The 13,462-nt window shown below is 42.7% G+C and overlaps 1 protein-coding gene across 1 annotated transcript in view; it reads right to left on the bottom strand.

The window, feature by feature from the left end:
• Positions 1 to 236: 236 nt before the first annotated feature.
• Dnah12 (dynein axonemal heavy chain 12) overlaps positions 237 to 13,462 on the bottom strand; it is a 151,962-nt gene continuing 138,736 nt past the window's right edge. Inside the window, 7 exon segments of the mRNA XM_032919024.1 lie at positions 237 to 500; positions 2,448 to 2,515; positions 3,670 to 3,761; positions 4,529 to 4,666; positions 6,213 to 6,417; positions 10,696 to 10,799; positions 12,594 to 12,782. Of these exon segments, the coding sequence (XP_032774915.1) occupies positions 310 to 500; positions 2,448 to 2,515; positions 3,670 to 3,761; positions 4,529 to 4,666; positions 6,213 to 6,417; positions 10,696 to 10,799; positions 12,594 to 12,782 (987 nt within the window). The 3' untranslated portion in view covers positions 237 to 309.

Below are 13,462 nucleotides of genomic sequence, written 5' to 3'. Positions count from 1 at the left end.
ATAAGCTCAATTACATCCACCTGATGCCAAGTCTTCCTATGTTTTATCAAGCTTTAAGGAACTAAATGAAATCTATAAAGACTTTCATATGTCTCAATGTAACACTTTGTTCCACATCTCTCTGAAGGCATCCAGCTAAACTCACAAGGGGATCTGGTTATGGAACTTTTCTAGTGAGGGATGAGGGGGCCAGACTGAACGCAGCAAAGACAAGTTCAAAGAAGACACCACAATACTCAGTTTGGGGATTTTTTTTTTAAGTAGGTGAAAAATTAAAAAATGATCAGACACTTTCTAAACTCGCTTGACTTAGTTATCCAACTGACAGAGCAGAGCCACCCCACGCTTGATCCAGTGTTGAGCAGGCAGTTCTGTCCTCAATAGCATTGCAATGACAAAGTTGGTCGAGTGTCCTGTCGTGGAAAGAGTTCCTTTACGTTCGCTTGTCTTGTAGAGGGGACAGACGTAGGCATCTGTCTTCACAATCCTAGTCTTTAGATCTTGAAAAATGAGAAAGAGACAAACATTCTCATTAAAGAATGAGGAAACAACCGTTTCTAAAATAATCCTCTTTACCTTGTAATAGAATGGCCAAGATCTTGAGTGTGATGTTTGGAAGATTTAAATTTAAATATAAACAGTTGTTATATCAAGGCAAGCACTTTCATATGGGACATGAGTCTAGGCCTAGAAACCAGGAGCTGACTGTAAAGTTTTGTCCTCTTATGGGATCGGAGAGGTGGCCCAGTGGTTAAGACACTGACTGCTGTCCTAGAGCCCCCAGTTCAGCTCCCAGCACCTGCATCTGGCAGCTCACAACTTTCTGTAATTCCAGACCTAGGAGATCTGACGCCCTTTCCTGGCTTCACAGGTACACAAAGACATGCACATAACTTAAAAAATAAAATTTTAAGATAATTGTGGGTATATGTGTGCGTTTTGTGTGGGGATGGGAGCACGTGAACATAAGTTCAGTTTCCCACAGAGTCCCGAAGAGGACACTGGGTCCACTGGAACTGGAGTTACGGGCAGTTGTCAGCCACCCAACATGGGTGCGGGGAGATTATTTGAGTCCTCTGGAAGAGCAGGGAGTGCTCTTAACTGCTGAGCCATCTCTCCAGCTACATAAAAACAAATCTTAGAAAAACAGTTTTGATCTCTTAGCAGGCATGAAAAACCTGTAGAGAGGATATGGAGGGAAGGGAAAGGGGACAAGTTGGAGAAGAAGAAGTCAAATATAGTAGTGTGTGGTAGAAGAGATTGAGGGAGAAACGACTTTGAACTCTAATAGGACTCTTTAGAACTGCACTGGACATCTTGATTTACAAATGAAGCAAATGCGAAGAAGTCCAGTGTCCATGCAGGTGTGAAGCCAGTCTACTCACAGCGTTATGCCTTGTCAATTAGAAGCAGCGGCTCGCTGATACGGAGAATATACCAACTCTGTAAACTCACAGCACACCCTGTGGGCCTCTCCTAGAAGCCAGATCTAAGGCATTAGGAGCCTTTCTAAGTGGAAGCCCCACTTGTCATGGTTGAATCCCATTAATAGGAAAGACATTTCATAGGTTGGGTGGTGAGCGTAGGTAGGTTGTGGATGTGTTTACCACTGTTATTTAGAAATAAGGGTGTATCTGCGTCAGTGGTGGAGCACTGGCCTCGTACGTGAGAGGCGCTAGGTCTGACCACATCAAAAAGCTAAAACTAAAAATGAATGAGCCTCGTTATTATTGTCATTAGTTCACTTTTAGAAAAACAATGATGGGCCTTTAACCCCAGCACTTGGGAGGCAGAGGTAGGATCTCTGAGTTCTAGGGCAGTCAGAGCCACACAGAGAAACCCTCTCTCAAAAAACCCAAACAAAACCAACAAAACAGCCAAACAATTAAAAAAAAAAAGAAAGGAAGGAAGGAAGGAAGAAGGGAAGATGAGGATGATGTGAAAGCAAGGGCCTCTCTTAAGAGGTGAAGCCAACCTAATAGAGTAAACAAGGCTATCTCAAGATGATGGTTATTTTTTAATTCACGTCTTATGCGTGTGTGTCTATGTGTATGGGTGCCAGGTGTGAACTTGTGTCTACACAGTGTGTGTAGAACATGCATGTCACATCACCTCGGCTAGAGCTACCAGCAGGCTGGAAGAGAATCTCAGGTCCCTGGAGCTGAGAGTTACAGGCTGTCAGCTGTGGGTGAGGGAACTGAACTCTGGGAAAATGGCAAGCACTCTTAGCTGCTGAGCCATTCTCCAGCCCTTAAAGCCAAGAGCATAAAGAAGCAGAGTGCTGTTCCCAAAACAATAGAAATGCCGCAAAATATGTACAGCACAGACAGTCCATATTTTATAAATCAAAAACTGAATTAAACCCTAAAAGGTTTGAGAAAAACAAGGGGAACAATGACCATTCACCATTGCTCTCTGTAAAACAAATGTACTTGTTACATATTTACTTGGTTTTATCCATATGATGGGCATCAGGTCAAACAGAAGTTTGGGATGTTGTTCAGTCAGCAGTCCACTGAAAAGAGAAATGGATGGACAATGTTAGTTACTGCTGAGGTCTGCTCATTAGAACAGAGTGCTAGCAGGACACTGGCCTTCATTATATGAGAGGACCAGAGATAGGGGGAAGATTAGACAGACAGACAGACAGACAGACGGACAGAGAGGCAGACAGACAGAGAGAGAGATAGACATAGCGAGACAGAGATCAGAAAAGAGACAGAAATGAGCGGTTATCTGGGAATGGGGTTTGAATTTGGAATCTGCCCAGTTGTTTTGGCCCCTGCTTTGCTCAGTCATCCCTCGTCACATCCCTTCCCTACCTAAGAATAGCAATGAATACCCCGTGTACATTGGAAGGAAGGGACCTGCCTTTGACTTTACAGGTAGATACACAGATAGCCATGAGTCTCAGAAGAGCCTCGGAACTGTGGACTCCTCAACAGCGTAGGACTGTGGCAGACTACAGGGACTTTTGAAGTTGGACTGGATACATTTGCATTATGATGTGGTCACAAACCTACGGAGGCCCTGAAGTGGACTGGGCCTCTTCATTACCCTGCCTTGGAATTATCTCTATAGAATTCCTGTATTGCTCCCTCACTGGCAAATCTTCCTGCCTCCAGCTTTTAACCCTGCCTTCGAAAATAGACTGTTTGGATAAATGAATTGTTAAGGACCAGGGTTCTAAGGGAAAAAACCGTTCTGCCTTTTTATCCCTACTTCTTCTAAACCAAGAAAAGCTTAGTGGTTTGCTCTTATGTTTCTCAAAACAAAACGGCAAACCTCTCTCTCTCTCTCTCTCTCTCTCTCTCTCTCTCTCTCTCTCTCTCCCCCTCCCCTGCCCCCCCCACAATCAGATGTAAACAGATTTCCTTTCCATAAATGGGAACTTCATTAATCTGTCATTTGTTTCAAATCGGTTCAGTCCCACACAGTACAGGACGTAAGGGAGCTGTCATCAAGTAGAAGCAGGAGACGACTGGAACATTAGCTAAAGTTGTTAGGACCTAATACAGTCATTCATCAACTGTCCCAGCCTGAACAATGACATTGTGTAAGGATTCTGAGGATCTGTTACTTCTTACAGAAGAGTTCCTTTGGGTTCAAGAAGGCAGGAGAGGGTCTGTCATCTATGGTGGCAGAGAGCCTCTCATTCAAAGTACCAACCTGGTCCTGTTCCAGCGTGCACCATCAAGATACAGTCCATGAATATAAACGCCGTCTTCGGGTGGATTGGTAGCGTTATCGGAAGGAATCACCTGAAGAGGTTAACACTACTATTAATAACCACACTATTAATATTGTTCACTACATACCTTCATGTCACAAGAAAACCCTGGTGGAATAGTCAGGATACATAGAAATAAAACTTGTTAGACTATGAGATTTTTTTTATCCATAATCTATAGGAATATATAATATTGTATAGCTGTTGGTGTGTGTGTGTGTGTGTGTGTGCAGTGTGCATACAAGGGCGTGCATTGGTGTGCACATGCAGGTGCAAGAGCCTGGATGTGCATCCGCGTCTGGAGGCCAGAGGTCATCCTTTGGGTGTCATTCTTCAGGAGACATCCATCTTGGTTGGCTGGCCTGTGAGCCTCAGGGATCCAGCTACCCCCCTCTCTAGGGCTGGGATTACAAACGCATGTCACTGCCCAGTGTTTTTACATGGGTTCTGGTGGCAGAAGTCATGTGCTCAGATTTCTGTGGCAAGCATCTTACTAGCTGAGCTATCTACCCAGCCGTGTACAGTTATTTTGAAGCATTTTATCAGGTTTTATTGTACCCCACATTAATTTTTGTCAACATAAGAATACTGAATTATTTGTATCAAATATTGAGATTATGAAAGTTCTAGATACAGCAAGACAAAATTTACATACTTTATAAAACACGAAGAATAAAAAGTAATTTAATTTGATTATATTTGGCTTTAACATGTACATTTTGCTTATTCTTCTTGCTCAAATATATGACTGATTTAATATCACTTTAACTGTTTAGTTAAAGAAGTGACCTTTTGTACCTCAAATTCGTAGCCTAGCAAATCAATAGGGACGGTGTATTTTCTGGCATAATTCTGCATAGCTCCAGTTAAAAAGGCTTGGGTGAAAAAGAAACCAGAGATCCAAAACACACTGGGTTTCCCCATAGTGAACCAATCCTGTAAAGAAAAACAAAATGCATTATGGCTATGTTTACAAAAGTGCCACTACACACAATTCCTGCTCTCATCTAGGCTGCCCCTACTTTCATTACAAGACTTTCCCTGACATCAAATGTTCTCTTCCCCCCTTGTTTTCTTCTAGTTATTCTTCTTGGAAATTCAAAGTGGTTTCAGCATTAATTTGAGTAACTTTAATTTGAAGGATTCAAATCTTCTACAAAAGAGAAGACGTAATTGTGAGTATTCATTGTGTTGCTTAGCCCAGTAAAGAGCCACCATCTTTAGAAATTTTACCCATCAGCTGAAGCTTTAACCTGTGCTATTCCAGATTGGGAGCCCTGGTGTCCCCGTGTCTGCAGGTGCACTGCCCCTCAGGATTAGGGCTCTCGGTCTTCTTTCTGTGCCAGTGTGCACAGTTCTCTTGCTCCTGTCTACTTAATATCTCAACAATGTCCCTGAAACTCGTCTGACTACATGGCTTGGGCCAGATTTGTCATCTTGTCAGCAGCCCATCAAAGTAAAACCAAACATTCTGGTGTCCTACTCAAGATCCTCTATGATGCGGCCCCAGAGAATATTTTCAAGTGTGCCTTTACTTTCAGGAATTCTTTTCTAATTAGCCAGGACTATATGGTGGTCCTGCCTGTACGGAATGAGCACTGTGTTTCTCTGTCTCTGGGAAGACACTGCTGCCCTTCCTCAGCCCTGCTGTACATCCAGTCCAACTTTCCTAGTGGTAGAACTCTGCCTACCAACTGGAGTGGGACATGTGACTGACATCTGGCCAAAGGCCATTTTCATGGTGGCAGATGACAGAGGGTAAGCCAAAGGTATGGCAGCACTTGGTACAACTTTTGGGGAGCACCCTACTCTCAAAGTATGCCTCTAGTTCTCCCCATATTGTACCTTCGTGTAAACATAGACTATGAAATGAGGAAGCAGAGGGGCCAAGGAAGAAAACCAGTTTCTTACCTTATACTTTCCTGTGCCCTGAACATCCCTGTGTATGTGCTCACACACATGTGCACATGTACATGCATATGCATGTGCACATGCTGGGGAAGGCCTAGGAAGGTAGATTCAAAGGATTTCTCCAATTTTGAGATAAAGTAGAAGAAAAGGCTTTCATTTTTAGACAAAGGACAACATTGTTAAAGTCTCGGGCCATTTTGTATAAAGTCACAAGGTACCATTAAACAGTAGTGTCTGGGAATCACAGACTAAGAACTTTCATAAATATAGATGTCACTTGAGTTTGACTAAAGTAAATGTCCATTTTCTGCTTCAAAGTGTGTGCATCTTATAATATTTGTATACTTGGTTACATAACCAGGAATTATCAATCATGTTCCATTCCACCTGGGGACATTGAAATGACCCCTGGTCAACAGTGGTAAGTCTATATTGTGCTACGTGGTCATTTGGGGCAACATTTGAATACATATTTTTCATTTGAAATAATGTATATTTTAAGCATAAAATGATCTATCTGTTCATCCATCCATCTATCATCTACTTGTCACCTATCTACCTAATACTTTACCTCTAGAAACTTCAGCCGGGTCAGGAAATCTGTGATGTAACTTCCAAGGGGCTTCAGACTTGGGTACGATCGCTGTGCCCACATTTCTGGAACCTTTCCAATAAGCAAGCTGCCAGAAAGTGCTTCCAATGCAGAGTCCATCACAACTACACCTTTAATCGCCTTTTTGAGGTCCCGCAGAGTATTACGGATAGTTATAATTAAACTGCAATGAAAGGAACTTCATCATCAACAGATTTGATAGAACAGTGTACAATCTGCCAAAGAAGAGACAGCAGGAGGCATGCTTTACGGGTGTTTCCCAAAGCATGGCTGTGTGCACTTCATAGGCGGTGAGGTAACTGGAGGTGCCATCTGAACAAGTATTTTTCAGCTATTACATACTTTTTTTGAGACAGGGTCTTACTATGCAGTCCTGGATGATTTGGAATTGGCTATGTAGACCAGATTGATCTTGAACTCACAGAGATCCCCCTGCCTCTGACTCCTGAGTGCTAGGATTAGAGGCATGCACCACCATAAGTGGTAAACCACTTTAAAATATAGACTAATACCAGTTATACCATTATTATTATTATTATTATTATTATTATTATTATTATTATATGTTAGTATCAAATAATATCGAATTAACTTCTGGCTATTATTTCCCAGGACCTAAATAACTCTAAAAATTATATATTGATAACTTGTAATTGTATGTTTATGGAATGCAAGGTGGTATTACAATTTTCAATATAATTGGAAATTTATATTAAACTCACTAACATGTTACTGCAAATATTGTCATGAGAACATTGGAAACTTACAGCTCTTTGGAATTGAAATGAAACACGTGCAAAATTATTATGTTTATTAGGCGTGCTGTGTGACTGATGTGACAGCCCAAGCTTTTCCCTTCTGTGTGGCTGAGCTTTTGCACACCCTGACCCCTATCCTCCATCCTCCCATCTCCCAGCTGCAGATAACCACCTTGTACTCTTTGCTCATATACGATTAGTTCCCGTCCACAAAAAATGAGAGTGTGTACTGTCTGTCTTTCTGGGTCTGGCTTGTTTCACTTAGCAAATGTCCTTCAGTTCTATTACTGCTGTCACGGATGAAAGAATTCCTTTCTTCTTAGGAATAAATACTGCTGTGGGAGTTTCTGCTGGGGGCGGGTTGATTCTATAACACGATAGTTGGGAAGGATGCTGCAGTGGGAGTCGGACCTCGCTTTGACACAGTGATTGAGCATCTTTAGGTGAATACTAGAAACCGAGACAGCTGGGTGGTATGCTAATATTTTTTTGAGGACACGCCATGCTGTTTTCAAGTAACTGCTGTCCTTGTGGGAGTGAGGGATGGCATTTGTTTACTTGCATCTCTAAAAGGTGCTGCTGATGGCCTTTATATGTTGCGTGACAATGTTCAAGATGCTTGCCTGTTGATCAATCACAATGTTTGCCTGATTTCTGTAAGTTGCATGGATTCTTTAGATATGTTTTATATCTCCCACCATTTGATTGCTTCCTTTGATATAGAGAACTTTTGTATTTTCAGACAATTTTATTTGTCTATCTTTGCCACCCACCCTGGGGCGGTGAGGTGGGGTGGGGTGGCATCAGATCTTAAAGAAAAAGAAAAAAATCACATCATCATCCAGACTAGAGTCCTACAATTTCCCTCTGTGTTTTCTTTCAGTCGTTTTATCGTCTCTGGTTGTTGGTTTGTTTGTGGTGTTGGTGACTGCACTCAGGGCCGTACGCATGGCAGGCTTGTAGCCTACAGTGGAACCACAGCCCCAGCATGGCTCCAGCATTGGGTTAAGTCTTGCTGTGTTTTGAGTTAGGTTCGCACTATGCCCGCCAGTCCCCAGCTGCAGCTCCTCCACTGTGTGTCACTGGCAGCAGGTCGCCAGTCGACTGTAAAAGCTTACCTTATGTTTTCTGCGCTCTCTCTTCTGTGCCATGCTTAATGTTGTTTCTGTTTCAACCACTGTATAAGGTACACTGAGTTCAGGCCGTCCCAGCCTTGCTTCTGCCTGTAGCTACATTAAATACTGTGACTCTTCCTAAGTCGCGTGAACTCTAGGACTATTCTCCCTACGGCTGTGAGATGTCACATTTGAACTCCCCTACGGGTTTCTTTGGATTTCTGGACATTTGGGAGGACACAATGGACGCAAGCAAAGAATCACCCAAGGAAAAATAAGGGTGAATGATGTCACAGGTAACGAGGTAATAAGGGTAAATGATGTCATAGGTAACGAGGTAATAAGGGTAAATGATGTCATAGGTAACGTGGTAACATAGAGACAGCTGAAAAGGGTAAGCAAACAGGATATGATGACATACACTGTGCTCTCCATGCATGAACCACTTAGATAGGATTTGTGTTTGAGGCTATACAGTGAGGTCAAAGACAGTCTGTGCTATAGAGCAAGGCCTTGTTTCACAAAAACCAAACAAGTATTATATAATGGCTGAAAATGGAAACCCTGTATTGAAGCATAAAGCACATATTGATTTGTACATTTTCAAACACTGCTTTCTACTCAGGCTCGACAGTTGAAATCACCATTAATATACCTTAGTGGATAAGGAAGCTTGATGAGCTGAGAGATTATGTATATATAATTATTATATTTACATAAGAAATGTTAAATTATGCTTGGAATTGTAGCTCAGTGGGAGTACATCTGGCTAGCATCTATGAGGTCTTAGGATCCAGTTTAACAAAGAGGCAAGGAAACGGACTCCATGCCCTAAAAGATTCCAGAGTTAAGTGGAGCAGCATGGTATTTTAATTACTTTACCTTAATATATTGAAGGGCCCTGGTTCTTACTAAGTGTAAGAGCTATTAACCTGGTAGAAAGTAGGTAGGTTATGGGGATGCTAGGGGCTTTTGCCAGTTTTACACACACCGCCTCAGGTCAAGATTAGGCCAAGTACCAGCTTCCCGCCTCAGGCCAAGGCCAGGCCAAGATCCATTCTCTACCCACAATTCTCAGGAAGAGCAGGGACAGGACATTTTTGAAGAAGCACAGAATGTATTGATGGTCACTTGACCCTCTGGTCCCAGATAAGAGTTCTAATACACGTCATATGCTTGCTAGCCAATAGATTCAAAGGTCAATATGCTTAGCTAATAAGTTTAAACTGTAACCTTGCTGATGCAACCTGTACCTCTAAAAAGTATAAAAACTGCTTGTTATGGCCATTCGCCTTCTAGTCACTTGCCACAAGGGGCTGATTGAAGGTTGTCCCCAACGCGCTGGAAAATAAACCTCTTGCATTTGCATCAAACTCCGTTCTCGTGTCTCACTTGGAGGGTGCGGGGGGAGGTCTCCCGGTAGTTAAGACTCACTTTGAGCCTTATAATATCAACAAGTCCAGAAAACAAGATAAATATAGAAATATTACAGAAAACTCACAACAAAACAACTTTCTATTTCTCGATCCAATATTGAATTACAAAAAAAAAAAAATCAATAGAAGTCAGAACAAATAATTTATTTAGCATGGTATACCTAATCCACTTCAGTAAGAAAAGGGAGCCAAGATTAGGACCACACACCTGTACTTCAGGACCTTCAGAGGTGGAGGCAGAGGATTTAGGAGTTCAAGGCCGGTGGGAGCTAATAGCAAGTTTGAAGTCAACTTGGGCTATGCTGTCTCAAAAACCAACCAAACAACAAATAAATGAGGTCTAATGGCTAATTGATGGCTAATCTGGGCCACAGCTCTTAAAAAAGAGAAAGAAAGCACATGCCAGTGTCAGAAACTGGCAGAAAGGACACAGAGACCCAGCTCAGGTTCACTCTCTTGTTTGTTTTTTTTTTTTTATTTCTCTTTTTAATTATGTGCATGTTTGGTATCTGTGTATGGGTACCGTTGCATGGAGGCCATGGGAGGGAGTTGGAAACCGTGGAACTGGAGCTACAGGTAGTTGTGAGCTGTCTGATGAGGCTGCTGGGAACAGAATTCAGTCTGCTGGAAAAGCAGCAAGCGCTCATAACGCTCATAACTGCTGAGCCATCTCTCCAACCCCATCTTTACTTTGGGAAGAGGGAGGACAGTAACAGATGGGAAGTCACGTGACTAAAGACTGTTTCCAGTCATTGGATCTCTTTGTCATCACCATTTTTACACGATACAGGAATTCCTTGCCTGGCAGTGGAGGCGCACGCCTTTGATCCCAGTACTTGGGAGGCTGAGGCAGGCAGATCTCTCTGAGATGGAGGCCAGTCTGGTCTACAGAGCAAACTCTAGGACAGCCAGGACTATACAGAGACTCTGTCCTGAAACATCCCTCACCCCCAAATTCTCCTGGGGCCCAAGGGTATGGTATTTAAGAAAAAAAACAAAAAACAAAAACAGAAACAAAAAAGACAAAAAAGGAGTGTTTTAATACTTTTAAAAAGATTTTTAAATTCAATACCAGCTTGTCATTTTACCAGTTTTGGTTGGTTGCTCTCTGAATTCCTGGGGATTTACTTACTTGTTGAAGCGTTCCATTTCTTGCACTAACACAGTGTTCATGCTCTCTTCGTACCTCACAGGATAACTCCTTAGTGCTGCTTCAATGTCAAAATCGTTTGGGAGCTGAAAGAACAGATGCTGAAAATCACGAGTTGCTCTCAGAGCAGACAATAGGTTTCATTCCACTCTAAGGTCAATACTAGCTAACACATAGGTGAGCATTGTAATTCCCACTTTACAGATGAAGACATTATATTTCTAAGAGGCTGTACTGTTTCTTTTTTTAAAACTAAGTCTTGTTCCCCACTGATAAAATTTATTCACAATTTTATAACGGTTTTATGTTTACTTATAACCAATTATCACTGGTTAACTTACCCTCCTATCCAATAGCCAATCCTGTAAGTGTAAAAATGCTCTAGGGCACAGGGAGAAAGTAAGGGGTTTCAGTTCATGGACACTCAGGTGACGCGATGACAAGGCCTGTGGAATGTTGACAAGTCCTGAGACATTGGAGCTCATGCTCCTCAAGCAGCCGTGGAGCTTCCCAGCCCGGGAATGGTTGAACTGAGAGTCAAGATGCCTTTCTCGTCCCAAAGTTATATATATATTCTTGGTATTAAAGACTTTGACTCAGCCTACTTCCCTTACCCCAAACAAGTCATAAATCTCCTGCTGGGTCCTTCTTGGGGCTCTTTTTTTTCTCCATCTTTATTAAATTGGGTATTTCTTATTTACATTTCAATTGTTATTCCCTTTCCCGGTTTCCGGGCAAAAATCCCCCTAACCCCCCTCTCCCCTTCTCTTTGGGTGTTCCCTCCCAACCCTCCCCCATTGCCGCCCTCCCCCAACAGTCCTAGTTCACTGGGGGTTCAGTCTTAGCAGGACCAGGGCTTCCCCTTCCACTGGTGCTCTTACTAGGATATTCATTGCTACCTATGCAGGTTGGAGCCCAGGGTCAGTCCGTCTATAGTCTTTGGGTAGTGGCTTAGTCCCTGGAAGCTCTGGTTGGTTGGCATTGTTGTTCATATGGGGTCTCAAGCCCCTTCAAGCTCTTTCAGTCCTTTCTCTGATTCCTTCAACGGGGGTAACAGTTCTTATTGGAGAGAGCACTTGTGAAGTCAACAGCCTTTCACCACAGAGGCAGATTGCAGAGTCAGCAGTGTGGAGGCTCTGACTGACGGTTGTCTTCCCGCAGGGTGGCAAGTAGAGCCATGCCCCTTCCTACTTTAGTGACCATAGCCAGGATTACTGAGGGAATCCTGTGGTGGTACAGCTCATGGAGTCTGGAGGCAAGTGGACTAGGGGCCAGATATGTATGGCCGTATACCCAGTGTTTACATCACAAGGGAACTATAAAGATGGCTGTGAGGGTTATCATCTGCTGGACTTTCCCTCAGGCACTCTATTGACTTGAGACAGAGTAGAGGTGACAACACAGCACCTCTCTGCAGTACCCAGAAGGCTGAGTGCACTGGGCTGTCCTGTGGGATGTAGATGCTGGCCGAGCACTGACATCACCTCCTTGTGCCTTCCACCTCCCCTCCCGAGGTATAGATAAAAACCAGATGCTCCTTGAACCAGCAGGTTCAGAACATTCTATTTCTAAAAAATCTTTTATTTAGAAATAGAAATACACCATACGCACATTAGTTCATCCACAACTGTAGTTACTAAGCACTTGGCTATGTAGTAGGCATTTTACAAACTATTTTAAATTAATTTCTCAAAAAAAAATTAAGTCCTCAAAAAGAAAAGCCCTTACAACAACTGAAATTATTCTCACCACCTAGCAGATTTGGAACTAGTGTTTGGCAAGTAAAGAACTTGCTAATCTTCTCCCGCCATGTCATGGCACTCCCAGGACAGACCACATTTCCATCACAGCACGTGTGCTGCATTTAAGCCAAGCATTACCTGTGTGAGGATATCCTCAGTAATTTCTAACAGGATCTGGTCAGTGCTTCCCGAGGAGCCTGTCTGCTTGACGCCACCCTGGGTGAGGAGCAAGGACTCAAAAAGGAGTTTTGTTTGCTGAAGATCTTTGGAGATATCAACGTTTTCATGTAATCCAAATATCTCGGGTTCCTGAGTAAACGGAAGTTTCTAAGGGAAGACATGAAGCACGCATCACATACTCAGTGGGATCAGGGTGTGTCACTCCACAATACACTGCCTTAGCGGAACAGTCACTTTGAGCTAAAGGTTATTTAATATGAACGGGTTTAGAGTCTTCATCCTGCCCTAATCTGCCTAACAACACGGTGTAAGTTTCCCCTTGTGCTGTGCCAAGAGGAGGAGGGATTTTCTTCTTACTGGAGACAGAAAGCTGTCTATCAGGAGTCTGCAGACTTCACTGAGGTAACATTATTCTCTCTTAGTCATCGTCTCCCCCCCCCCGCCCGTCCCCTGCAAATGTCGAAATCCCTTTCTCATTGTTTAGCACCCTGTAGGAGCCAGGGTTTCCCCTTTGTGTATTCAGTTTTCTATAGTCGCTGTGTATTTAAATGGATTTATAAATGCCAAAGTAAACTGCTTCTTTAGGTTCTCAATCTTTCACTAAAGCTCCTGTATACATCAAATATTAAATTAATACAAATTATGTGATTTTTTTCTCCCATTAAGCTGCCATTCATCCAGATAATGCCACAAGGACAGAGGGAAGCAGGTCCTTTTTTCTTTTCCTACTGAAGCATTAATTCATATGGCAGATATACAAACAATAAGGTGTTAAGAGTCAACTAAGCATCAAGTACCACAAGTTTTAGATTTCCTGATGTCCAGTA

Source organism: Rattus rattus, chromosome 13 (assembly GCF_011064425.1).
Source record: "Rattus rattus isolate New Zealand chromosome 13, Rrattus_CSIRO_v1, whole genome shotgun sequence".
NCBI classification, from domain to species: domain Eukaryota; kingdom Metazoa; phylum Chordata; class Mammalia; order Rodentia; family Muridae; genus Rattus; species Rattus rattus.
The sequence above is the reverse complement of the archived record's forward strand: the minus strand, read 5'-3'. Positions and strand labels throughout refer to the sequence as shown.